Source organism: Takifugu flavidus, chromosome 18 (genome assembly GCF_003711565.1).
Source record: "Takifugu flavidus isolate HTHZ2018 chromosome 18, ASM371156v2, whole genome shotgun sequence".
Taxonomy (NCBI): Eukaryota; Metazoa; Chordata; class Actinopteri; order Tetraodontiformes; family Tetraodontidae; genus Takifugu; species Takifugu flavidus.
The window spans coordinates 5,927,422-5,955,025 of NC_079537.1; the positions used below are offsets into that span (position 1 = coordinate 5,927,422).

A 27,604-nucleotide genomic window follows, 5' to 3' on the forward strand; every position below is an offset into this window, starting at 1 on the left:
GCCTGTTTTTAATAAGGGCAACAGTTACAAAACAGTTACAAAACAGTTTTGCCATAGTCCTGGCATAGCCATCCGTGGACAACATGAGTAGTTCTACATCCGTGATTGGTGAGACGGCTGTGACCGTTATAAGAGAATTGTGTGGAAAAGTAGTTGAAAAATCCACGGTGTTTGTACAGCGTTCTCAGGCGTCACCTTCTGAGCCTTTGCAGCAAGAATGGTCTTTGGAGCCTTATAGTCAAACAGGGAGTTTTGGGTATGTGTTCCGTTACAAGACGGGGGAGCTGATTCTCTATCAGCGGGAAGAATCTTCCAGTGAGGGGCCTATGTTGTCGGCTACGATGTCTTCCAATGACTGGGGTGTGTTGAAACTGATCAAACCGAGAATGGTGTGTGTGACTGAAGAAGGCTGTGAAGAAAGAAACAACACAGAACAGAAACCTTCCACAGAACAAACATTTGTGAGCATTTGGTTGACGAAAACCTCGGGTACGGGAAGATGGTTCTATCGTGCTAGCTACAAGATGCAGATGGAAGAGATGTCAGGGAAACCGAGACAGTATTTTGTCTTGGATCTTTTTAGCTCAGACTGTGGGGTTTTCAGCAACGTGTTGACTCTACCTCTTGCAGCATGGATCGAAAAGATGCATGAAATGGATGATAAAATCACAAAATTTTTTCACCATTGTCGTCTTTGGAACAACACTGTGGTGACGAAAAAAAGAGTCCTCCCTCGTGTAAGCCCACACCCATATCTCAAATGTATAAAGACGTTCGTCTGAACCATACGTTACCCACTACCGGAGTGAAACACTAAGGAGAGCATGTCTACCAACAGAAGCGTCAAGAGCGGATCTGACACTCCGAGCAATTCCTATCTGTGGGATGAGGATGAGACACAAGCGGAACGCCCTCAACGTCGGCTTCGGCCTCGCAGGCTGGACTTTGACTCACTCATCCAACGCTTGGATCCCACGGATTCTAAGGAGTCTCTCACTCCTTGGCTAAGCCCTCCACCAACCCCACCCCTCGGACGCTCGGCATCGGATCCTGGGGTGTCCAGTCCTCACTCACCCTCACTGACACCACCCGTCAGAGACTCAGCATCACTTCCAGAGCTGTCCGAGTCTCTTCTCCAAGGCAGAGATCCTGCGCCGTCTCCGGCTTCTTCACGTCCAGGTTCTCCAATCTCTGTGAGCGGTGTGGAGAGTCTTTCACGCTCAACAACCCCTGATCTGCCTTTGCCCGACGACGCATCGGATCTCCCCGGGGGTGTATGTAACGGTGCTGACCAGCTTGACGGCTGGGCATCTGAATTCTTTGGTCTGGTAAAAAAAGGCGTTCTTCATCTACTTAGCGTCGTCCTGGACCTGTACAAGGGTGAGGTTTGCAACGGATGTCGGATCGACCACCCCAGCCAGCGCCAACACCAGTGTTTGGATGTGATCGAACCGGGTTTCTACCGCAACAACTTTTACATGTTGATGAAAAGACTCTACACACCCAAGTTCATTCCTGCTATTCAAAATTTCCTGAAAGCGTGCGGTGTCAACGCTGACTACGTGAAAGTCAAGATCGCCGCAGAGACCCTTTTGTTCGAGCTGAAATCCAGCGAATTAATCTACACTCCCATCCAACAAATGTACGAGAGTATCGCCGACAACGACAGCGAGATTAAACAGGAACATCTGGACACGGTGACTCAGTACTGGACTGAAAACACTTAAATCTGAAAATGGTGTTTTCAGATATAAAATGGGGAGCTTCGGAAAAGTTGTAAACGATGTAGAACGATAGAAGTTGATCAAGGGTCAGATAATAAACATCTTGTACCAGGCTATTGAGAACAAAACGGCTTCAAACAAAAACATCTTGCTGGAAAAAACCAGAACGTGTGCAGGACCCGCACTTTGGGAAGAGATGGTAAATGACACGATGCTTATGAGCAAATCTGGATTGTCGGATTGTTTTAAAGTAATTTTTAAAGAACTGTCCAACGATGTTGTAAAACCATGTCATATGATAGCCTTTTATGCTTTGCTCATTGATGTGACCAGCAGACTTGTGCAAAACAACCATTCTGTAAGCATCTTGGAAGAACTTGGAAAATTACACGATGATATCTGCCTCAGTCTAGATCATAAAGTCTTAACTCAAACTCTATTGATGATAACGCATGGTCTTGGACTAGTTTTTGACTATCTGTACTTTCACATTACAAATGTTACAAATGTATTTGTTCATGTTACTCACAAAATGTATTTACTCATGTTACTCACAAAATGTGTATGCTAAAGATTTCTTAACAGCTAATAAAAAAATAAATACCTCTCAAACGAGCATCCCTTCTCATTCTGTTTTCAACATGTCTGAGACACGCTTCATGGAAAAAGTGTACTATGACCCGCGCATCCCGGTAGCCTCGGTGGTGTAGAGCGGCTCCATAAGGGGGTGCAAGAAGAAATGGGAAAGACGGTTCCTCGAGAAAATGTTAAAACATTTCTACAGGGACAGGACGCTTACACTCTACACAAACCGGCCAGGATACATTTTCCAAGAAACAGGGTTTTCGCCCCCCGCCCTTTAAACCAATTTCAAGCGGACCTGTGCGATATGCAAGCCCTGTCGGAGCATAATGACGGATATAATTATTTATTAACGGTCATAGACATATTTTCCAAAAAAGCTTACGTCAGGGCTCTGAAGAGAAAATCAGCGGCTGAGGTGGTAAAGGCGTTTGAATCCATTTTTGAGTCAAGTCAGACGCCTGAAAAAATACAAACTGATGCGGGGAAAGAATTTTTTAACAAGAGTTTTGAAGCTTTGATGAGAAAACACAATATCGTTCATTTTTCCACCGCCAGCCACCTTAAGGCCTCTGTGATTGAAAGATTTAATCGTACATTAAAAGGTAGAATGTGGAGATATTTTACAGCAAACAACACTCTGCGATACACCGACGTCTTACAAGACTTGGTGAAAAGCTATAATCACAGTTATCACAGCAGTATCAAGATGAAACCCGCTGAGGTAACCTCGGAGAACACTTTTAAAGTGTTTCAAAACTTGTACGGTAAATCTGAAAACCGACGGAAGGTTGAAACCAAGATGAATTTCAAGAAGGGGGACCTAGTTAGAATTTCAAAACTGAGAGGAGTGTTTGATAAAAAATATGAACAGAGTTTTACGAACGAGGTGTTTACGGTATCTGAACGCATCCCTCGCGACCCTCCAGTGTACAAGTTAAAAGATTACGATGGAGAACCCATCCAAGGGTCATTTTATGAGCCAGAGCTACAAAAGGTAACGATGGGGGAAGACAGACTTTTCCACGTAGAAAAGATTCTGAAGCATCGCGTCGTCAGGGGTGAAAAGCAAGTCTTTGTAAGTTGGAAAAACTGGCCGGAGAAATTCAACAGCTGGATCAAAGCCGCAGATTTAAAGAACGTATAAAAATCAACTCGCGATCGCAACGGATATCATTTCATCATGTACGGTCCGAAGGACGAGGGTTTTTTTATTACCCTACCCTCCAACGCCAGCGTCGATGTTTTAAAGAAAACACGAGTTCCAGTTACCGCGTGGATTTGCCTCAACATATCGATTTAGAGGGAAGCTGGGAAGTAGCTTTAACGCAGATTTCATACCCGCACACCTTTTATCACCTTTATCAGGAGGATGCCTACTTTTACTGGAGGGAAAAACCTCAAGAACCGGCCACGGAGAGCAAGGTGCATCGTCAAGAGATGAGACAATCATATTTCAACGGCTTCTCAGCCTTTAGATTCGAGATGGACGGACAATTTAGAAGAATAAAGTCTGATATTTACCTCGTCTATGACAGTCTTTCGAAAAGATTTGATTTCCAATCGGGAGGTAAAACCCACGTACTCTTCGAAGGACCCCTGGCATATTTGATGGGTATGAAATCAGGGGAATGGTTTACGTTTGACCAAAGGTATGCGTACTATCCCTGCGATTTACGAGCTGGGTTTTATCACATGTATTGTTACAGCGACGTAGTTGCACCGCAGATGGTCGGCGACGTTTATGCGCCACTTTTGAGAACGATTGATGTAAAAGGAACGTTCGGTGAAATCGTCACACAGTATTTCAATCCTGCTTACTATTTACCGGTGTCCAAAAACCACATTGAAAACATTCAGGTGGAGATAAAAACGGATCAAAACAAACCGGTAAAATTTTCATACGGCAAGACTATCGCGACTCTCCACTTTAGACCTAGAACTTGAACCCCAGGGTTATATATATTCCAATCGCCCGCGTCCTCATCATTCATTTTCAGGAGGCTGATCAGCTATCCACACACAAGTGTTCAAGGCTAAGAGAAAAATAGAGAAAAAGAAAATGGCTCGGGTAGGTTTGAGAGAAGATCCTCACCGATTTGTACAATATTATGAGAGTCAAGTAGGGGGGAATTTGCCGGGGTTTTACGGTGCACCGGTCATGTACGGTCGGGGGATAGGATCTTTGTTTTCTAAATTATTTCGTTTCGTCAGCCCTTTGGCCAAGAAAGGTTTCGAAATAGCTAAACCTCATCTTAAAGCCGCTGCGAGTAACATCGCCTCCAACGCCGTCAAACACGTGATGGAACGGTTCGCCGGTGATCAAGAGATGAAGCAAGAAGGATCCGGGGGCATTATGGTGTTGTCGCGTAGGAAGAGAAGACGACCCCCCGGAGAACGCATCCCCTCGAGCTTTAATAAACAGCCGTTCGGTAAAAAGAAGAAATCAGTTGCAAAAGGCCGTCGTGTGAAGAAGAAGTCCGTCCGGAGCTCTGATATTTTTTAAGAATATCTTTTCTTTGAGAAAAAAGAAAATGGCTCTAGTACATCAGAAATCTCCAGAGTGTACTCTGGCCGAATTGGATTTATTTTCAGCACCTATGACGCAGCTGTCTATCGATGAAAAAACCTACACGGAAATTTCTCCCCTGTCAGCCATCACCGACGGGGGACCCATTGAGTTTTTCATCCCCGGAGACGGGGACCGGTATCTGGATCTGAACGACACTCTGTTGCATCTCTCGTGTAAAAATCACCAACCCTAACGGATCGAACCTAGCTAATGACGCAGCGGTGGGTCTTATCAATTATCCTCTAAATACAATTTTCAGTCAATGCGACGTGACCCTGGGGGATCGACTCATCTCTCAGTCGAGCGCTACCCACCCCTATCGCTGCATGATTGAGACCCTGCTCAACTTTTCACCGGACACGCTCTCCAGTCAGTTTACCGGGGTCTTTTTTACAAAGATACCGCCGGGTCAGTGGACTCTATCGTGCTCGTGAACGGTCCAAATATGGTTAACGAGGAGCCGCGTCCACAGCCCGTTCCAGAGAAGTACACCTGCTCGGTCCTCTCCACGGGGACATCTTTTTCTGCGAGAGACTATTGCTCAACTCTGTCGATTTGAGAATTAAACTGACGCGAGCCAACGATGCTTTCTGCCTCATGGGGGCGCGTGACTCTGCTTTTAGCCTAAAAGTACTGGGGGCTTCCCTATTTGTTAAAAAAGTAGCCGTGTCCCCCGCAGTCAGGTTAGGTCACGCCGCCGCCTTAATGAAGGGCAACGCTCTCCTCTACCCCCCCTTTCACGCGTTAATGTGAAAACTTACTCTATTCCGGCAAACTCTAGGGTTTGCAACCAGGAGAATCTGTTTCTGGGTAGCATACCAAAGTACGTGGTTCTGGGTATGGTACACCACGAGGCTTTCACAGGAAGACGAGACCTGTCGCCTTTTAATTTCAGACACTATGACATCGAATACCTGGCTCTCTGTCAGGACGGCCGGCAAGTTCCGGCTAAAGCTTTCCAACCCGATTTTAACAACGGGGTGTCCGTCAGAGAATTCTACAACATGTTCCTGGCTACCGGGAGACATCTCAAAGATTTACCCCTGAGTATCAGCCGTGATGACTTTAATGACGGCTACTCTCTGTTTGTGTTTAATCTCAATCCGAGCGATGACAACGACGCACTGTCTACCGTCTCAAACGGAAACCTCAGGCTGGAGTTGAGATTTAGAACACCCCTGCCGCACACCGCGACCCTTATCGTCTACGCCTGTTACGATTCTATTCTGGAGATCAACGCCAAGAGGCAGGTGCTGGTGGACTATTATTAAAAGATGGACAACGTTCAACTAGAGAACCTTCTGCATAGCCTGCTGGGAGATGTGTTTTGCGGGGTGTGGGCGTCCGATCAACTGCCCATGCTGAATCCCTCTTTTAGAACCCCGGCCTACTTTATCGTCAACACACATCCGGCTCACATGCCGGGGGAGCACTGGTTAGCTTTGACGCTGGAAAATGGTGGCATAGCCACCTTTTTTGATTCTTATGGATTTCCGCCGGACTTTGATCACTACCCTCCGAGCATCTTACAGTTTCTGGAAAAACGTTCTAAAAACATTGAGTACCACGACGTTCAGTTGCAGCACCACATGTCGACGGTCTGCGGACAACATTGCATCTATTACCTCTGTCACCGCGCGTGCGGGCTATCTTTTGATCAAGTACTGTCTTTGTACAATGATGATGTAATAAAGAATGACTTCATGGTGTACGACTATGTGAGGAAATATCAGCGCTGTATTAGAAATAAAATCAATGGTCCCTCCAAGCAGGGGTGTTGTTTTTTGCAATGTTTTAAAGATTTTTAAAGTTTTTGAATGAATGACTGTACGCTCGAAAAAATGTTTAATAAACGCTTTATTGGTAAAAGACAAAACTTTGTGTATTACATTTATTCACGATGAAATGTTAATCCAACGCGGGGGGTCATTTGTTCGTCTTCTAGTTTTTGACGGTAGATCCGCAGGTGTTTCAGAGTCTTGAGATCCGATCGCATCCATCTTGAGGAGTCGGTATTGATTACGCGCTCGTGGGTTACTTATAGAAGACAAAGGGATGTTTAATTCTGAGAGAGTATTTAAAAAATGTGTCCATCCGGGAGGTTCAGAACCCTCTGATTTTTTCTTTTTAAAAGGAAACAAGAGTCGTTTGAATAGATCGATCATGTGAGACCCTTTTACAACGTTGCCCCGGTACACAAATTCCCCTTTTGTATTCCAAACATCGTGACGGTCGGATAATTTCTTTAAGACGTATTCGGCGTTCTTGCGATCTCGCGGTGGGAGGCTCTGCAACACGTCGTCGATGATGCTATCGGACGTCCGTACGTCCGTCCCAGAATCTGCCTCTGCCTCCGTCTTTGTCAGATTCTCTGTCAGATTCTCTGTCTGATCCTGCTTCACAAAGGTCAGATATCTTTGCAGTAACGCGTTATATTTTTTTTTTTTTCATGAGAGCTCAGCCCCTGCTCGTTTAAGATGGCTCTCATCCTAGCATCCAAATCGTCCTCCGCGACATCTCTGATGGACTGGGAGGGTCGCGTCAGGCGGTTGAGTTGATGAGGGGTGACGAGAAACATTTTTTGGGCCTTTTTCAAAGTCATTTTCGTATCAATCCTCCGACGAGGTTCCCGATCAAAGGTACCACCGCTGAGAGGAGAGGTAAAAGAAATCCGCCCGTCTGCTTCTTTAGAACCTGTTGCTTCCTCTTTAAACTGGTTTTTTTATCAGCCAACAGTTTGATAATTTTTTTCTGTCTCTTCAGTTTTTTAATTGAGAAGGAGTCAGGGGGACGTTTCCTTTTAGAAGATTTAAAGAAATCTCACACAGTGTCTGGATAAAATCCGGGGAGCTGTGAATAAGAATGTCTCTACGTTTCTTGGGTGTGGCACGGTACAGGGCCTTCAGCAGGGGTGCGTTTCTTTTATACGCGCTGACATGATGATCTACGTCGACGCTCTGGGGATGTAAACGGCCGCTTGCTGGTGAGGATACACCCCCGTCCTCAGTCTGTACGGATCTGGGCAGACGGGGGTGAGATCCACTATTAAATACCCGTGAGGGTCTTTTGTGGCGTCTTCAAAACTCTCCAAGAAAAATGTCTTTTGTGATGGAAAAATCTGATGAGCCAATATATTCATTTGTAGTTTATCCCGTGGGTTTTTAAACATGACCAAATAATTGCTGTTCAAACTGATGGTGCGACTGTGTTTACCCTGGTGAAACACGTTTTGAGTCAACATCATAACGCTCATGTTTCTGTGGTGGCGATACTGTGTAAAAATCTTTACCACTTCAGGATGGTCAGAGGCTTGAAAAATAACATCGTCCAAAATAATCAAATGCTTTTGATCAGGAGGAAACAGTGTTTCATCTTCAAAAGAATCTGGCAGACCTTTGACAAATTTAATGTTTTTAATCATCTTTTGCAGTTCAGTGTACATAGGTTGAAAAGAGGTATAAATCCACACGATATTGTCAGGTACAACATTTATTACACGGTCACAGTTTTCCAATACATTTTTTACAAAATAGGTCTTTCCACACCCGCTCGGACCCACGATTAAACAAGAAAAAGGAAAGATAAACCTAGGATCAAATTCAATTTCCTGCATTTCTAATACCCGAAAGGCAGAGTTGTTCCGTCAGCAAAGAGTCGTCTTTTGTCATACACCACCCTAAATTTTTTATCAAATGACACATTTCTCAATGCAAAACCCTTTTTATCACGTCTGATGCTGTGTTGACGGATCTCGATCGTGTTTCCCTCTTGTTTATTACTCAGGTAACCCTCCACCAGCTCTCTGACACTGTCAAAGCTCACACGCTCACAACATTCCCGGGTCTGAGTGATACCTTTCACACGCATGACGACTTTCTTTTTATTTCGTGTTTGGTACGCGTAACTCTTGGGACCCGCCGCTGCAAACTCTTGAATGCTGTCACCATCCAGTTCATCCGTCAGGTCACCTAAATAGTTACCCAGCTCTAGAGGTTTCTCCCCTCTTTGACCAGATAGATTAAACTATCTGTGTCGATGTAAAACACTCTGTCTTGTAGTTTTTCCAGATAACTGTACAGCTTCAGTCGTGCGTGTGCTGTGGTGAATGCTGCAATAAAAACATTACTCTGTTTACCTGGGGGTTGAACGTACCTGTCGGTGTATTTCCACCTGATGAGAGCTCTGTTGCTGTGGAGAACGGAAAAGTATTCGACTTTGTATTTACCTGAAAACATGTAACTAAAGAATTCTTTAGGATCTGAGACAATGGTGGTTTTAAACAAATTATCTCTCTGTGCAAACTTTCCCCACAAACTGTTGAGACACAATTTAGCAACCTGTCTTTTCACAGGATTGGTCTCGATTTTGCCAGCATCTAAAAGAATGCCCTGATGCTCCTGATAGTCCCTGATGTATTTTTCCCTGCTCTCTCGGTCCGTCGCCTCAGCGGGGTAACCCGAGGCTTCCTGCTTTCCTTTCAAAAAGGTGTGTATGTAGTCGGTAAACACAGTGTCGCTGCTCTTGTCAAAGTGCCAGACTTCTGTAATTTTACCCACCCTGTACCCCACCTCCAGAGCTTTGATGAATTCAACGGTGACCCAGACCCCCGTCAGAGCTCTGCCCTCATCGTCGTGTTCGCAGGGGCCACCCTCATTGTTAGTTTCGGCACAGGTGCGACACAGTGTAAAGAGTAATTTACCTCCCTCACTTTTGTGCGGTAACACGGGGAATAAAAGACCTCGAGGAGGATACACAGTGGCTCTGATGAAGCCGTAGTAGCTGCGTGGGTCCTCGAAATCTTTGTAGATGATCACGGGGTGACCAAGGGGTAAGAGCAAGTACTGTTGACAAACGGGTACAGTGAGGTGACATCAACATAGTGGATGGTTTCATCGGGCGCTGCCGTGTGTCGCAGTTTTAAAGCGCTCGTTCTACCTCCGAAAAGTGCTTTTCGGGGGTTGAGAGGCTCAGGAGCGTTAAAGCAACGGAGAAATTCTTTAACCTCCGTGCATGTTGTTTTCATCTGGTTCCACGTGTGTTCTCTCATGACTACAACACGAACCCCATGTGTGGTCTGTAGCTCACTCACCCTCTTCTCACTTTTGTAGTGCAGTTCACCAAAGGTGACGCCTCTCATATCGCACTGTACTGTGGGATCAAAGCAACTGGGACAGCCGTGGTAAAAACATCCATGAAATTCCCAGACATGTTTTACACCGTCAATCTCAGCATATCCGTCTACGAAAAATGCACCAATCTGTTTTTCACCCATGTTTAGAGCATGCTGTATAAAGATTTTTTCTTTGTGCATCAACCATTCTAACCATTGAACCGATGCGCTAGAGAATCTTTTGCTCTGATTCAAATAGTTGTGAGGGCAGGGATAGCCAGAGTGTTAGGATCAGATAATTGGTGCAACACCTTCATACAGGCTCCGGCTATGGTGATAGAACCAAAAGGTTCTACCCCCGTCTCACCTAGGAACTGATCTCAAATTTAAGACTGCCTGGGTGAGAATGTCAACATCATTTTTGCAGTACAGCGAGGCCTCCTTTTGAAGTCAAAGGTACCTGGCTGATCGTTGTACCAGTTAGTGTGAGTCTTCTTATTATATGGTGAAATTCATTAGGTCTGGCTGGTGATGAGTGATGTCTGGCTCTCTATTTTGTGGTGATGCCTTGTTGATGTATGTGTGTAGTTTTTGATCAGAGAGTGTGATTTGTAAGTCTAAATCTGTATGTGAGTCATGGTGTCGTAAATGATGGTTGTTATATATCTAGTTGATGAATTTATGATTGTGTCATATTTACCATTTGAGATGTCATGGTCATGCATTACGTAGTGGACGGATAACGTAATTGAGGTGATTTCTGACTAGTGTGGGAAATACCCTTGGTCTGTCATTGAATCCTAAGGCTTGCATAGCGCTGAGACGCTGGGGAGAAATGACAGGAATCTATGAATTTGAGCCATATGGGATTCCTCAAAACTGAGGATTTTACTCCCGTTCATCAGAATCTGTTGTGGCGTCACATCCAGTTCCAACATACCTTTTAACACCAGATAACTGTCAAACCCCTTGGCATTATGGGCTATAAAGATGTTCTGTTTGTATCGTGGCTTCCTGAAATGCAAAATAAACATTTTAGCACAGTCAAGACCATAAAACGCCTTCTCTTCACCTTTGGATGTTTTTGTATGCACTAAAAAAGAACATGCTCTCCATTTTGACCCACAAATGTTTCAAAAATAAAAAACCAAATCAGGATGTGAGATGTCTGGTTGGAGGGTAGGAATGTAACAACTATGATCGACTTTAGAGTCGCTCTGCAGTTTTTCACCACAGATTTTACATTTTTTCACCGCACAGCGATGCTTTGCATCGTCTAACGACAAATTGACACTGTAGTATAGTTCGCATCGTGCGCATTTTTTGATTCGGTCGCAGAGGCTGGACTTTCTGCTTGAACCGACCAATTTGTGTCTGGTGAAACAAGAGGGTGAGCGACACGTTCTGTTACAGTCAGAGCAAACCACTGTGTTGAACCCTTCTGTGGGGCAGGCAGGATCGTTGCACACTGCGCAGTAACCTTTACAAAAGTGGGTATAGGGGTGCTTAAAAGTCTTGTAACAATAATTACAGACTGACGACCCCAGGAAGGCTTTGAGATTTTTTATCCCATAATAGTGATTTTGTAGTAAAAAGAGAAACAACTGATTGGAACGATCAGAGAATTTTGTCTCATAATGTGAGAGGGGTTTACTGTGGCATGTTCTGTAAAACACAACAATTTTACGCCCCAGAATATTTTCAAATTTACCAATGTCACTGAAAGTGACGGGGGTCTCATCATTTAAACCAGCCTGATGCTGCAACTTCCTCGCAATATCAAGGCATTCTCTTTCAGTAAGTTTCGGGTAGATAACGTGAGCTAGACTGATGGCGAAGCAAAGCTGGTTGTCTCTGTTGTCTACGATAAATAAGTGACGTCTTTTTTTGTCAATGATTTCACAGTCTAGAGTTTTCTCCATCTTACGTTTGGCACCTCCTCCTGGGTTCTGCACCACGTGAAGGATGAATTCTATATTCTCATCCGATGAAATGATACCGTTTGACTGCACAATCCGATCTAGCATTCCATTAAAAGCCGGTAGAATATTTTCACCTTGTTCATCCACAGCAACTGTAACATGATTGTGTACGTTTTCACCCACCACCTCCAACTGTATTAAATCATTGCGACTACTATGTCGTCTGGCAACATCCACCAATTCGCTGATAACCCCTGTTACATCTCGATAGAATGTTGCAATGTCAGGCACATTTCCCCGAGTGGGAATGTTAAAGGAGCGTCTTGTTCTCCATGTGTTAAAATCATTAAAAAACCTCTCACCCCGCTCAGGAGAGAGATCGGATGGATTTTCTCCTAGCCCTCCTCCCCCTTGCTGAGGAGAAAGATGGGGGGATGGTCTGCTCTCTGATTGTGTCTCTGCTGAATCCGTCTCTGATCTGATTGTTACCGCGTGTAAGACATGATCACTTTGCGTGTGGAGAGCTGATGAAGGAGAATGATTTTCAAACTCTACTGCATTAACTGCATTAAGGTTTTCGAGGGCATCATTTATGAGTTGTAAGGTGTCAAGTTCTAGGACGTTTTCATTTTGCTCTGTAAATTGTAAATTTATTGGAATGGAGATTGGAATTTCACTTAATTGATCAACAGCTATTTGTAAAGCATTCGGTACTTGATTAAAATATTCAACATTGAAATCCTCATCCATATCTTAAAACAAAGACAGAAAAAGGAAAAAAAAAAATTACAGCTTTTTCAACACTGTTTTAGTACACCTTTGGTTACAATTGGAGGAAACAATATACCGTATGACATTATTGAAAATCTCCAGCACTACCTTGTCTTGGGGGTGTTGGGAATGAATGTAGCAGCCTGTATCCTCCTCCACCCTGTCAAGAGCGGTTCAGGAACGCTCTCGTGGTGCTCGTGCTGTTGTTGGGATGAATGTATCCGCCTGTATCCCCCTCCACCCTGTTGAAGGACGGTTCAGGAACGCTCTCGTTTAATCTCAACCCTGAATCTGTAATTAGATGAGAGATGAGTTATTATTTTTTATATATTATTATTATTATTAGTCAAGAAGATATAGTATAAAATATACCATCAAACAATCTCCTGACAATGTTAGACTTGTGTCTCTGGTTCCTACGTCTCCTTATCGGCCTCGCAGGTTCGAAAGGATCTGGTGAAAGGGAGGGTCGAGCTGCCGTGGGTCCCGCTGTAAGTACAGGGGTCAGAGTGGTACACGCTTGCCGTATTCTACGTCTCCTCGCAGGGGCAGAAGGTTCACGGGAGGGTGGAAAGGCCGTGGGAGTCACAGTGCTCAGAGAGGCGCACGTTTGAAGGTTCTGTTTTGATGGTTCTGTTTAGACAGAGGGGAAAATCGTTAAAATACAAATCATCAAAACGGCACATATTTTGTATATACTTCTAATCACAGATAAATATATTACCTTGTACAGTCGACTTCGGTCCTCCTGGCTGTCTCACACGTCTTCTGGAGAGTTTGTTCGTCTGCTTACTTGAGTCAGTCCCATGTTGAAGTGCCGAGGTTTCCCTCTCAATCTCAATTTCACCAATTTCAGTTACACAGCAATTTGTCCCCTGCACGGGGAGTGGGGTTTCAGAACACAGCAATGCTTTTACTGCTTTTTCAGTTTCTTGGTTGTCTTCGGATACCAATCTTTCAGCCCTGGCTAACAGATCTGAAAAATGTATCATAAAAAGTTATATTTCAGCAATCTATGAACAACTGAGCTGTTCATAAAAAAACAAAACAAAACAAAAAAAAAAAAAACTATGTAAAATACCAATGTCTGTTTGCGTGAGGGTTATTCCTTCAAACTCATCGGCGCTGACTTTAAAGATACAGAAAATTACACTTAAAAATCTAGAATAAAAATAGAACAACTTTCAGGTTAAAAAGATCACGGATTGCTTACCAGGATAAATTGGCATATGGTGAACCTCTACTGTAACTTCTAAAACACAGTTATTCGTAAATAGTAGTTAATCATTAATAGTTTTCTAAAACTATTTAGAAAACTACAGAGAAAAAGTTTGGGAAGAATTTGAGGCTTACCGGTAGTCATCTTTGCAGCTATCTTTGTTTGTTACACGCGCTCGCAGACGGTGAAGCTTCCGATGAAGTTCTGGAGGACTGAGCTAATGACTGTGAGATGATCATGTATATATTCGCTTTACAATGCTTGGCGAGAAGGAAAAAAAAAAAAAAAAGTTGATTGGCGCCGAAAAGTCTGATATTGACGATTGCCCCGGTGGACCAACTGGTCCCATGGGGATACATCCCTACACGGGAACTCTACCAACAACAGGTTCAGGCGATATAACTCATGTTAAGAATGTTTTTCTCCAGGAGGGCCTCCAGGTCTCCACGGGATTTAAGCTTCTTCAGTTACACACCTCGGACACCGGAAGACAACGTAGGCCCCTAAATTTCTTACTTGAGGCCACCAACTCTTTTCTCTTTTCTTCTGAACCACAGTGTTAGGGTTCTAACAGTCTAACTTTCTCCAATAGTTTTCTCTTCTCTAGTTTTCACAACTGTTTCACAAATGTTTGTTCTGTGGAAGGTTTCTGTTCTGTGTTGTTTCTTTCTTCACAGCCTTCTTCAGTCACACACACCATTCTCGGTTTGATCAGTTTCAACACACCCCAGTCATTGGAAGACATCGTAGCCGACAACATAGGCCCCTCACTGGAAGATTCTTCCCGCTGATAGAGAATCAGCTCCCCCGTCTTGTAACGGAACACATACCCAAAACTCCCTGTTTGACTATAAGGCTCCAAAGACCATTCTTGCTGCAAAGGCTCAGAAGGTGACGCCTGAGAACGCTGTACAAACACCGTGGATTTTTCAACTACTTTTCCACACAATTCTCTTATAACGGTCACAGCCGTCTCACCAATCACGGATGTAGAACTACTCATGTTGTCCACGGATGGCTATGCCAGGACTATGGCAAAACTGTTTTGTCACTGTGTTGTAACTATTGCCCTTATTAAAAACAGACGAGCAAGGGAGGGGGGGGGGGGGATCCACCCTCCTCCCGAGGAGGGTGGAAGGCGGGAGGGAGAAAGGCGGGAGGCGGGAATGGGGGGGGGGGGGGGAACAGATGTGGGCGGGTTCAGGGAAAGGTCAACCTGTCACTTTGACAAGAAGTGACCCATTTCTCTCTCTTTAGGACATTCGCTGCAACTGTATTAATGTTGTTGTTTTTATTTTTTTTAAATTCAAACTAATGAAGGACCAGAGTGTTTCAATTGTATGTTATATTGTGATTTTTATCACTATTGCACTTGTAGATTATACCCTGTGAGTCTTCTATTGTCTATGATTTTCTAATTCATTTGCACAGCATCAGTTTGATTATCACTTTTTTGAGTTTCTCTCAAAATAAATATATTTTTATTTACCTGTTTTGAACTGATTTTGACAGTTTAAGTTGTTGAAATCATAACAACTTCTAAATGATAACTAATAATTTCTGACCAACTATTCTTTTGTGCCAAATAACAGTACTCTATTTTCTGCATTGAAATTATTTTAATTATGACATTTTTTTTGTATTATTTTCAAGTAAATAAATAATACAATGAATAAGATACAAGAATATGCAATTCAACTTTAATAAACAGACAGACAGACAGACAGGTCGATCAATCAGCCAACCAATCATTCAATCAAACACATTTTTATTGAAGGTTGAACAAGACTTTTACCAAAATCTAATATGTCTGATTTTTACGCTTGATATTAAATGTGAAGATATTGTCTTTTTTTTTTAGCATGATTGTATTATTGCTGCTAATATTCTTGTGCTGGGATGGAGGCTTTCACTCATGATCAATGTTCCCTCTAAACTGCGCGCTTGCTCAATCGCGCACTGCTTGCACATACTCAGCGCACAAGAAAATCTATGCAGCGTACAAAATAAAATTCAACAGAAACGTATTAATTAATATCTAATTTTAGAACTGATATAATCTAGTTAATTAGACCAGTAATATTGTTTTCTGTACCATTTCGCAACGTAACTCAATGAGCGACAGGTGTCCAGCCAATAATCCGATGCAGTTCACTTACGCTACGCAGCCAATCAGCATTGACAGTGTTTGCGTATGTGCCCAGCCTTTACTCGCCGTGCACGTTAGCTAGCTAACAGCAGTGCAGCGGAGTTAAGAGATGCAAATGCTAATCCTTTATCATCGCGAAACGAACGGGCAGAGACACATCCACTCATCAAGCCAAAGTAAAAAAGAAATGCGGTTCTTTTAAGATGGAATGGCTGTCGGAGTGTGTGCAAATAGAAGAACAAGCGGTGAAACTGATTGAGATTTTTTCCTTTTCTAGGACTCTTCCTATGGTTAAAGCAGGACTCTCACATATAACATAGTAGTACACATCTCATGAACAACAAGATTTTTGTCTTTTTCATTTTATGTACTGCTGTCATTTGATTCTTTTAATAAGCCATGTAACTTGCTATGATCCAAGGTTTTGAACAAGCGTGATACTGGTGTGTGGCCACAGTGTACCCATCTGATGTTGCTCACAGTGGTCCTCAGTGTGCTCAGGGAACTTGTGTGTCTGCTCAGACACATGAAAAATTGAAATGATAAAAACCACATTAACTGTCACAGAGACATCTGACTTTGTGTGTTCTGCTGCCACCTTTTGGTCTAAATGTACAAATATCCTGTGGAATTTCAGAAAAAACTCTCTGCTCTCTTCGACCAGTGTGTTTTTACAGTAATACACAGCAGAGGCCTCCAGATTTTGACTGACCAGTCTCAGATAAACCATACTGTTGATGTTGTCTTTAGTGATTTCTCAACATCCGTATCAGTGAAGCCTTCACCGATCCACTCAAGTCCTTTTCCAGGATCCTGTCTGATCTAGTTCATACTAGACCTAAATGTGGAGTCAGATCTCCTTCAGGACAGATGGAGAGTCTCCCATGCTTTTTCATGACTGAACTGGAAGGAATGGACTCCATACTCTGACCTGAACCACCTGTAGAGAGGAAATGACAGTTAGAAGAAAGTTGGTGGTCTGGGAGAGTCACCGTCTCTCAGCAGTGTCAGACAGCAGCAGAACTCACAGGACAGAGAGTCAGTGAGCAGCATCAGCAGAGAGAGTGTTCGACATGCTGATGCTGGAGATGTGACCTGTCATGCAGCAGAGAGAGAACAAGAGCAGTCAGCAGGACAGACGTCCACCAGACACTGAAGATTTGCATCAGGGTATCAGGAGGACAGGCTCAAACCGGCTCAAACAGGCTCCAGGAAACCATCCAACAGTTAGTACTCCTCTAATGACTGTTTGACACAAAGACTAACACTTCAGCAGATGCTAAATAATGTTTTTATGAGTTTGGATGGAAAAAAATATTGAACGTAATTTATTAAAAACAAGAATATTTACTGGTTTATTTATTCATTCATTGTCTAGCAAAACTTAAAAGATGAGATCATCCGATTTTCTTTTGAGGAAATGGAAATGACACCTCTCATTGTTCATTTTTGTTTTGAGCCGTACTGTGTAAAACTGCTCCAAGTTCCTTTCAAATGATTTTGTTGTTTCAAGAACACAGAGTTTGTGCAGTCTTCTCTCTGTTATATCTGTGGAAAGGCTCTGAAAAATCTAAAATAAGGCGATGATGAGGTGTGGATATCATTCCTGGTGTGACAGCGCCCCCTCTGGTGTGATGTGTTGATGCTCTGAGCGGTTTTTGTTCAGCTCTACTGATGGTTTGTGTTATTGTGTGTCTGGCACAGTAATACACAGCAGTGTCTTCAGGCTGCACATTCACTCCATTTAGAGTCACTGTGTTGCTGGAAGAGTCTAAACTGATGCTGAACTTGTTCTTCAGGGAAGCTTTGTAGCTTGGGGTGGATCCAACACTATTCCGTCCAATCCACTCCAGTCCTTTCCCTGCAGGCTGTCTGATCCAGTGTGTCCAGTAGCTGCTGAGAGAATAAGAGACCTGACAGGTGATAGTCAGACGCTGACCTGGCTGCACAGTCACAGAGGCTGGCTGTGTCAACTGTTCACCCTTCACACCTGTGAAGCAACAAAGAAAATGCTGATTATAAAATCACACTCAAACAGATCAACTGCTGACTTTGACAAATCCACACAGAGAGACTCACATCCAGCTGCCAACAGCAGCAGCAGAGCTGCAGAGAACATGGTTAATGTTGAAAGTCAGGTGCAGAGAACTCCACTGACAGTCTGATGTGATGGTTTTATAGGTGAGGAACAAAGAAGAACTCTGAATTTGCATAGAATCAAACATGTGAAGCATCACTGTTGATCTCACTGGAGCCAATAGAAGAGTGGAAACCTACAGTCAAATCATGTTTTACATGTCAAGGTTTGCTGTTACTTAATTCATTGTAACCTTAAAAGATATCAATGAAATGAAACAAGTGTCACTGGAACTCTCATGTTATTGTTAATCTCTTGTAACAGTTAAAACTATGTTTAAATTTAATCTAAAACACTTTGGAGGTGAGTGTGAAAGAGAAGGTCAGTGATGTAAGATGAAACTTTGGCACTCAGGTCCTTGAAAGTATTTTTTAGACTCTTGAAATGAATTCGATAGACTAACAATGAGTGGTCGCAGATTTTTATGCTTGATATTAAAGGTCAAGATATTGTCTTTTTCTTTTTAGCATGATTGTATTACTGCTGCTAATATTCCTGTGATGGGATGGAGGGTTTAAGTGATGATCTTGACTCAAAAACAGGAAATGAAAAACCACATTAACTGTCACAGAGACATCTGACTTTGTGTGTTCTGCTCCCACCTTTTGGTCTAAATGTACAAATATCCTGTGGAATTTCAGAAAAGCCTCTCTGCTCTCTTCAACCAGTGTCTTTGGCACAGTAATACACAGCAGAGTCCTCCAGATTTAGACTGAACAGTCTCAGATACTGTTGATGTTGTCTTTACTGATTTCTATACATCCTTTCACACTGCCAGCATAGTCGTTGCTGCTGGTATCAGTGAAGCCTTCACCGATCCACTTCAGTCCTTTTCCAGGATCCTGTCTGATCTAGTTCATACTAGACCTAAATGTGAAGTCAGATCTCCTTCAGTACAGTCGGAGGGTCTCCCGTGCTTTTTCATGACTGAACTGGAAGGAATGGACTCCATACTCTGACCTGAACCACCTGTAGAGAGGAAATGAAAAGTGAGAGACTCACATCCAGCTGCCAACAGCAGCAGCAGAGCTGCAGAGAACATGGTTAATGTTGAAAGTCAGGTGCAGAGAACTCCACTGACAGTCTGATGTGATGGTTTTATAGCTGAGGAACAAAGAAGAACTCTGAATTTGCATAGAATCAAACATGTGAAGCATCACTGTTGACCATATGGAGCCAATAGGAGAGTGGAAACCTACAGTTAAATCATGTTTTACATGTGAAGGTTTGCTGTTAGTTATATGACTGTAACCTTTTAAAATATTCATGAAAATCCTGCTCAAGGTTTCTTCCTGTTAAAGGGGAGTTTTTCCTGCCACTGTTGCTGATTGGGGTCAGACCCTGGGATTCTGTAAAGCGCCTCGAAACAATTTTGAATGTAACAGACGCTATATAAATAAAGATTGACTGAAATAAATCTCACTTGAACTTTGATGGTTGCATTTGTTCCTGTCTTAACTTTCAACAGTAAAAAAAGGATATTGCATCATAGACCAAAAATGAGTCGTCCCAGGACAGACACCTGAGGGCCCCCAAAAGAAACAGGTGAGAAAGACAACAAAAAATCCAAAAGAGAGATACGACATTTACTGAACTGCATCAGAGATTCCAGGGAAATGGAGACAGTTTTGGAGTCACCTTAGCTGATTTTTAATAGTTTTGATAGAGAAGATGGAGGGTAATTGTTGCTGAACAAAGACTGGACCATTGCAGGTTAAAACTGATTGGAGAGAGAGCTGGTGGGCCAATGAGAGTTAATACATTTTTGGTTGATCAATCAATCAATCTTTATTTATATAGCGTCTGTTACAATCAAAATTGTTTCTTGGCGCTTCACAGAATCCCAGGCCCTGACCCCCAACAAGCAACAGTGGCAAGGAACAACTCCCCTTTAACAGGAATAAAGCTTGTACAGGACCAGGCTCATGTAGGGGGACCCTCCTGCAGATGGCCGGCTGGGTAGAGAGAGAGGAGAAGAGGGAAGGACAGGTAGAGGAGAGAATAGGTAGGAGAGGAGAGGAGAGAATAGGCATAGATCATAGAAAATACACATAGAAATACATTATATTCAGTAAAGTAAGCTGCTGGTAGAGTCAAGTGGAGTGGGTCAGCGGGGTCAGAGGTCACTATGCAGCTCTGAAGGTGCGATACCTGTAGATAAATACAGAAAGGGGGGGAGAAGCAAAAATACTACACAAGAAATAAGAGCAGAGGAGACTATTTCCCAGTGGGGTGACAGAGGCCTGTCAGGTGATCATGTTTCTGAAGCCCGGCAGCCTTGGCCTATAGCAGCATAACTAAGATGTGACCTAATGATTAGACGACCCCTTAAGTATGATAATTTGTCTGTCTAGGATGATAACTGGAACTACAGAATTAGTAACCATAAGCTTTTTCAAAGAGGAAGGTTTTAAGCTAAAAAGCTTATCTTAAAAGTAGAGATGGAGTCAGCCTCCCGTACCTGGACAGGGAGCTGGTTCCACAGCAGGGAGGCCTGGTAGCTAAATGTTCGGCCACCCATTCTACTCCTAGAGACTCTGGGGACCACAAGTAGACCAGCATTCTGAGAGTGGAGCGGTCTATTGGCTGATAAGGTATCACTAGCTCCTCCAGGTAGGATGGAGCTAGGCCTCTAAGGGTTTCAAACACTTCTCTGGGTTTTGGCTTGGTACTTTGTTCACTGTGGTCTCCTTGTATAGCACGCTCACTCTTCTTCACTGTTGTAAATATTTGTGTAAATAAACTGTAGTTCACCGAAGTGGCCTTCTTGTCTGTCTTCTTGGGTCCCACCTTGAGTTTTTGTCAGAGCTGAAACATTTAGGTCATTAAGAAATAACTGAGAAACAAATGTATTTATGTTGCTGTGTCCTTGTGGAACTATTTCACATATGTGTGAAATCTACTTGCAATGTAATGAAGAGGTCAAAGGTTTATGATGATGTCATTAATAATTTAAGTTGGTCGTTTTATGAGTGCAAATGACATCCACAAATGTTTTTTATGCTTGTACTTTTCTTTTTCTTTAAAAAAATGAAATGCGCAAAAGTTCTTTTCTTACCACATTTAAATTTTTCTAATCTCAATGTATTGAGTTCCAGCATTTTTCAACACTTTGAACTCAATATCAACATGTTTGGGTGATGATTCATTCCTGGTGTGACAGCGCCCCCTCTGGTGATGTTGGGTTGATGCTCTGAGGGGTTTTTGTTCAGCTCCACTGATGCTTTGTGTTGTTGTGTCTCTGGCACAGTAATACACAGCAGTGTCTTCAGGCAGCACATTCACTCCATTTAGAGTCACTGTGTTGCTGGAAGAGTCTAAACTGATGCTGAACTTGTTCTTCAGGGAATCTTTGTAGTAGGAGGCTCCAGTATATTTACATCCAATCCACTCCAGTCCTTTCCCTGCAGGCTGTCTGATCCAGTGTGTCCAGTAGCTGCTGAGAGAATAAGAGACCTGACAGGTGATGGTCAGACGCTGACCTGGCTGCACAGTCACAGAGGCTGGCTGTGTCAACTGTTCACACTTCACACCTGTGAAACAACAAAGAAAATGCTGATTATAAAATCACACTCAAACAGATCAACTGCTGACTTTGACAAATCCACAGTGAGAGACTCACATCCAGCTGCCAACAGCAGCAGCAGAGCTGCAGAGAACATGGTTAATGTTGAAAGTCAGGTGCAGAGAACTCCACTGACAGTCTGATGTGATGGTTTTATAGCTGAGGAACAAAGAAGAACTCTGAATTTGCATAGAATCAAACATGTGGAGCATCACTGTTGATCTGACTGGAGCCAGAAGGAGAGTGGAAACCTACAGTCAAATCATGTTTTACATATGAAGCATATTCAAAACCGTTTTGGAAGAATACAGATTAATTTCACAAGATCAAACCAATCAATGGATCTTGATGAGGAGGAAAAGAAAAAATCCAAAAGAAATCTCTGAAATCTAATAAACTGCATCAGGGATCAAACCAATCAATTGATCTAGGAGAGGAACAAAGTCAAACTTTTGAGGACAGCAGTCCAAACCAAAACACAATATAACCCGGTCAAAGACATGAGGGGCCCACTGGACACTTTAACAAAACATTCTCTGGTTGAGGACAGATGGAGAAGTGGTTGTAATACACAAGGACGGGGCAAAGATGATGAGACACAAATGAGAGACATGACAGTAATTAGTATCTTAACAGGACAGAGCAAGACAACAATCAGAAAAAATAAAATAAAATAATAAACAAACACAGGAGAGTCTAAAACATTATGTCTATTTATGTGCACCTAAACTGCTGGAAATATTTGGAAAAACTTTCCTGGTAAATCTTTATGAAGATTGTAATTCAGTTTTTGAGAAGGAGATATGTTTGTTGTCTGTGGAGGTTTTTGCACAGCTGTTCCTCTCTCTGGAGTCACTGTGGTTGTCGAGCACAGAAGAAAACAGCAGAATCCTCTGCTGTCAGGCTGCTGATCTGCAGGTACTGAGTGTTGCTGGACACGTCTTCAGTCATCACGTAACCACTTTTGAAAGAGCTTCCATAGCTAGCAGAGTTTGAACCTGCATCCATCCTCCCGATCCACTCCAGAGCTTTCCCTGGTCTCTGTCGTATCCAGTGGATATAGTAGCTGGTCATGTCAAACCCTGAAATGGTTCAGGACATCTTCACTGTCTCTCCAGGTCTTTTTACTTCAGGCTGAGACTGATCCAGTCTTTCACTCCAAACACCTGAAAGACAATAGAAATACACCCAACAACCAGGTCAAGCCCATTCTGGACCTGTCCACAGAAGTAACAGCAGCCCTGATGTTCTCACCGTGAACAGTGACAATGATCAGTAAACCTCTGATCACTGTGTTCTCCATTATGTGCTGACACTGCAGTTCTGTGCTCTGATCTGAGCAGAACTGTGTAAAACTGCTCCAGGCTCCTGTCACAAGTTCCTGCTGTTTTTATAGGACAGGGAGAGTTTGCATAGACGTCCCCTCTGGGACATTTTCATAAACACCCCAAGAAGATCTGAAGAGAGACACTCAGAATCAGTCATCATGAAATGTATCCATGGTGATCCATTATATGTTTAATGAAATTGAACCTTTATTATTTGTGTCACATGACTGTATCGATCACATTAGACTGAGCAGAAATGTAGACTTTTAAACATGTCTGCAGGGAGCGTTCTATATTCTAGAATTTAACCTGTAGTACATCTGATCAAAGACAATCATCATTATCATCATCATCATCATCATCATCATCATCATCATCCCACTTGTTTGTTTCATCAATTCATCATTTTCTTATTGCTCTAAAATGTTTTTCTTCTATTTGTTTTCATGGTTTATAGATGTTTGTGCACCTGATCTGTGTCTTCAGCCTCCTCATTATCTGCTGTCACAGAGTTACTAAAGTATGTTTGTGTCATTAAAACTTGTTCAAGGCATCATTTTGGTTAATGCCAGTGAGTCTGGAAGCTGGATTAAATCAAGTCAAAATGTGTGGAAACACAAATCAGCATTATCTCCATCATTCTTCAGTGTTGAGAGTCCTCATTTTTCTTCTCTCTCCTCCGACTGACTCTCTTGCTCACACACACACACACACACACACCACACATGCACAATCCTTTCCCTATCTTTGTTGGTATTTAGAGACATCATTTATTTCAAAGCTCCCTACCCAACCATAACTATACCAACTCATCCTGAGCAAATGGGCCCAACTCCACAAACAGGTCCTCACATTGTCAGTAGATTGAGGATTGTGTTATTCAATATGTATTAAATACCAGTGATGTGCGGTGAGGTTCATGGCTGGTGAGGCACTGACTCCTGAAGAGTCAGATTTACGATGGTAAGAACTGAAAAAAGCATCTTATTTCACCATTTTTCCAACAGCATACAACGACTGATAATGCTTCATATCCCATCAGCATTCCTCTTTCAATTACACTCACAATCCAACACAAACATATACACAGGAACATATTTGTCCTATAAAGAACTTTCTTTTATAGTTATGGATAGAGCACCCATCTTGTGTTTTAAGAAATTCATATATTCTGTGAACAAATTAAAGTGCAGAGATGTGTGCAGCACAAATTAATTTTGACCAACAGTAAAAATTTAAAAAGTTATTTTTCAAACTTTAAATTCTGTTCTTCAATAATTTTAATAAAGTTTGCCTATTAAAATGATCACAAAAAAGAATAATTCTTTAAGGACAGGATTGCCTCTGTTGAAGCAGTGCTGCAGCGAGAAAGCACCTGCCAGCTTGCGTCCGCCCCCTTGAGTTGAGGCAGAGTACTGCACGCCTCACCTGCTGACTTTTTCTGCTCTCTGTTGTGCGATCAGCAGGAATATTTCTCTCACACATGCATGTAAAGTTCACATTAGCGATATGCTGAGGAACAAAAACTGGCACACGTCATGCAACCCAGTTTGTAGTGGATCATGCAGTCGGACGTGAGGCACAACTCACCTCTGTCTCACCCAGGGTTTCTGCCCTGGATTTGATCGGTAAAACTCAAATTCGGCACTTTTAACTCAAGAAAATGGCAACAATGTGTAGTCTTACTCTAAATGAATTTTTAACACATGTCATTGGAAAATATTAATATTTATTTCTGTACACTTTCTTTTTTCTTTTTTTGGTCAGGGAGGCACTGTCCACATGTTTCTTGTCATCCAGGCTGTCTCTTCTCCACGTTCTCTGCCGGTTTGATGTGAAATCTTGGTCATCGGCTCAACTCAGTTTTCATTCCCGTAGTCATAGTTTTAGATGTCATTTCTTTGCTCATCAGCGCTGTCTCTCTGCCTGCAGACCTGCCAACACCAACTGCTCCTGCTCGTCTCTCAGCCTAAATCCTGACTCACTGTGCTTCTTTTCCTGCTGGATATTTTCACTGTGGTCCCGTTCAGTCAGATCCTGTAATTGTTTTCCACCAAATTCCATAAAAAGAACACAACTCAATCCAGACAATTTTTAGGTTCAATCTGTGCCTCTGAATTTAATTCATAATGCAAATAAGATTGTGAAATCAGTTGAATTTTTGCAGGAAATCCTCAGGAGTATGGTGATTAATAAAGTTGTCATTGTACCATTTTTTAACATAGTTTGTTCAGAAATAAGATAGAGTTCTGGTTATTGTTTTCGGTCAAAGATTGGACCATTGCAGGTTAAAAGTAACTTCACAGAAAAATGCTGGATCAACAAGAATTTATCAGCTGTTGTTGAAGTGAACTATTCCATAAGAATAATTTATGTTAAATGAAGGTAGACCCCCAATGTGGGAAGATTCCAACTAAAATATTCAGATACTCCAAAAAACCTCGAGGTCAATCAGTCAAAACTATGCATAATTTACCATCAATACAATGTAATTGAGCTACCAGAATATTGAATTATTTGAGGGGGAAATGTGATGTATTTGTTACTGATGGGTTTAATAAATGCATAAACATATACATAGTTTGTAAATTATTAAAAAAGTAAGGAGGTAAATTAAAGATATAAAAAGCAGAAATTATTAAAATAAAAACAGTATTCAGTGTGCACTTCTGCACTTCACAGCAGGAAATACGAGGTGTGTGTTTTTGTACAGCTGACTTCAGTCACTGTGACTCTCGAGCACAATAATAAACAGCAGAATCTTCAGTCTTCAGGCTGTTCATCTGCAGAATCAGCTGTGCTCTGTTGTTGTCTCTGGAGATGATAAACCGGCCTTTGACTGACTCAGAGTAGTACTTGTAGCTGCTACCGGTGCTGATATAAGCGATCCACTCCAGTCCTTTTCCAGGAGCCTGTCTGACCCAGACCATCCAGTAGCTGCTGAATGTGAATCCAGAGGCTGAACAGGTCAGTGTGTGAGATTCTCCAGGTCTTTTAACCACTGGTTCAGACTGGGTCAGAGTCTGAGCATCAACACCTGTTTAGAAGATGAAACATCAAGTTAATCAGATGGTGACGAAAATCAAAGTGTGTCAACAATCAGGATGAGTGAAGATCTTCACCTGCCCAGCAGATAGTTAGAAGCAGCAGTCCTGTCCTACAGTCCATCATGTTCAACTGTGTGTCCCCTCTTCTCTGTCCTCCTCTCTGCTCTCACATAAGTAGACGTGGAACACATCTGAGTTTTGCATCAACTCCTCCTCAGTTTCATTTGCACAGCATCAATTTGATTGTTACTTTTTGAGTTTCTCTTAAAAATAAATTTATTTTTTCCCTGTTTTGAACTGCTTTTTACAGTTGAACGTGTTGAAATAATAACTTCTTAATGATAACTAATAATTTCTGAACAACTATTCTTTCAAGTCAAATTAACAGTACTCAATTTTCTGCATTGAAATTATTTTAATTAAGGTTGAACAAGACTTATACCAGAATCTAATCCGACTTTTTTTTATGCTTGATAATAAATGTGAAGATAGATTGCCTTTTTTTTTTTTAAGTATGATTGTATTACTGCTGCTAATATTCCTGTGCTGGGATGGATTGTTCAAGTGATGATCTTGACTCAAAAACAAGAAATGAAAAACCACATCAACTGTCACACTGAGACATCTGACTTTGTGTGTTCTGCTGCCACCTTTTGGTCTAAATGGACAAATATCCTGTGGAATTTCAGAAAAGCCTCTCTGCTCTCTTCAACCAGTGTGTTTGGCACAGTAATATACAGCAGAGTCCTCCGGATTTAGACTGAACAGTCTCAGATAAGCCATACTATTGATGTTGTCTTTACTGATTTCTATACATCCTTTCACACTACCAGCATTGTCATTCCTGCTGGTATCAGTGAATCCTTCACCGATCGACTCCAGTCCTTTTCCAGGATCCTGTCTGATCCAGTTCATACTAGACCTACGGTAAATGTGAACTCAGATCTCCTTCAGGACAGATGGAGAGTCTCCCGTGCTTTTTAATGACCGAACTGGAAGGAATGGACTGGAATGACTGAACTGGAAACATGCACTGGTGTGTTCTTGCTTAGGTTAGACACTGAATGTTCTTATTTAGTCATCATCCAAGCACTGACTGCTCATACTGAGTTTTGAGCGACATGTTTGCGTTGTGTAAAGATAAGTTGTCTGCTTTGCCTCTGAAGCCTCAGGAATAGTTTGCTCTGGAAACACATGATATGTATAGGATGGACCTGGACAGAAGTAAAAACTGAATATTAGCATTTCGGCAGAGACCATAAGGCATCATTTCAAGTCCAAACTGCTCCAGTTGGTGAGTGTTCAGGTACCTTGGAGACCGGAGGCGGTGCTACTGCAACTGATGTCCCAAGCAACTGATGATTGGGTTTAATTCACCACTATATAGATTCTGGGCTGCATCTTCTGGTCTCTGTGTCACCTCTTTGGCATGAACACACAGACAGGAACCTTCTGGGCAAAAGCTCTAATTTTGTTCA

The 27,604-nt window shown here is 42.4% G+C and overlaps 1 protein-coding gene and 3 gene segments (V, D, J or C); all 4 read right to left on the minus strand.

Moving 5' to 3' along the window:
- Positions 1–12,364: 12,364 nt before the first annotated feature.
- LOC130514558 (uncharacterized) lies at positions 12,365–14,230 on the minus strand. Its single transcript, XM_057014219.1, has 6 exons — positions 14,035–14,230; positions 13,895–13,933; positions 13,763–13,810; positions 13,406–13,657; positions 13,054–13,314; positions 12,365–12,972 (listed from the first exon to the last, which is right to left on the minus strand). Exons 1-6 carry the CDS (start codon positions 14,042–14,044, stop codon positions 12,845–12,847), a joined length of 738 nt encoding a protein of 245 aa, XP_056870199.1. The 5' UTR covers positions 14,045–14,230; the 3' UTR covers positions 12,365–12,844.
- Positions 14,231–17,376: 3,146 nt separating this feature from the next.
- Positions 17,377–19,345, minus strand: LOC130514559 (immunoglobulin heavy variable 3-74-like). The segment is given in 2 exon segments: positions 17,377–18,039; positions 18,129–19,345. Coding segments are annotated over 2 exon segments (522 nt in total).
- A 1,904-nt stretch (positions 19,346–21,249) lies between these two features.
- On the minus strand, positions 21,250–22,393 carry LOC130515319 (Ig heavy chain V region 5A-like). The segment is given in 2 exon segments: positions 21,250–21,719; positions 21,809–22,393. Coding segments are annotated over 2 exon segments (510 nt in total).
- Positions 22,394–25,817: 3,424 nt separating this feature from the next.
- On the minus strand, positions 25,818–26,291 carry LOC130514582 (Ig heavy chain V region 6.96-like; the record flags this gene model as incomplete). The annotated part of the segment is given in 2 exon segments: positions 25,818–26,116; positions 26,202–26,291. Coding segments are annotated over 2 exon segments (348 nt in total), but the record flags the coding sequence as incomplete, so codon positions are not given.
- Positions 26,292–27,604: the final 1,313 nt, after the last annotated feature.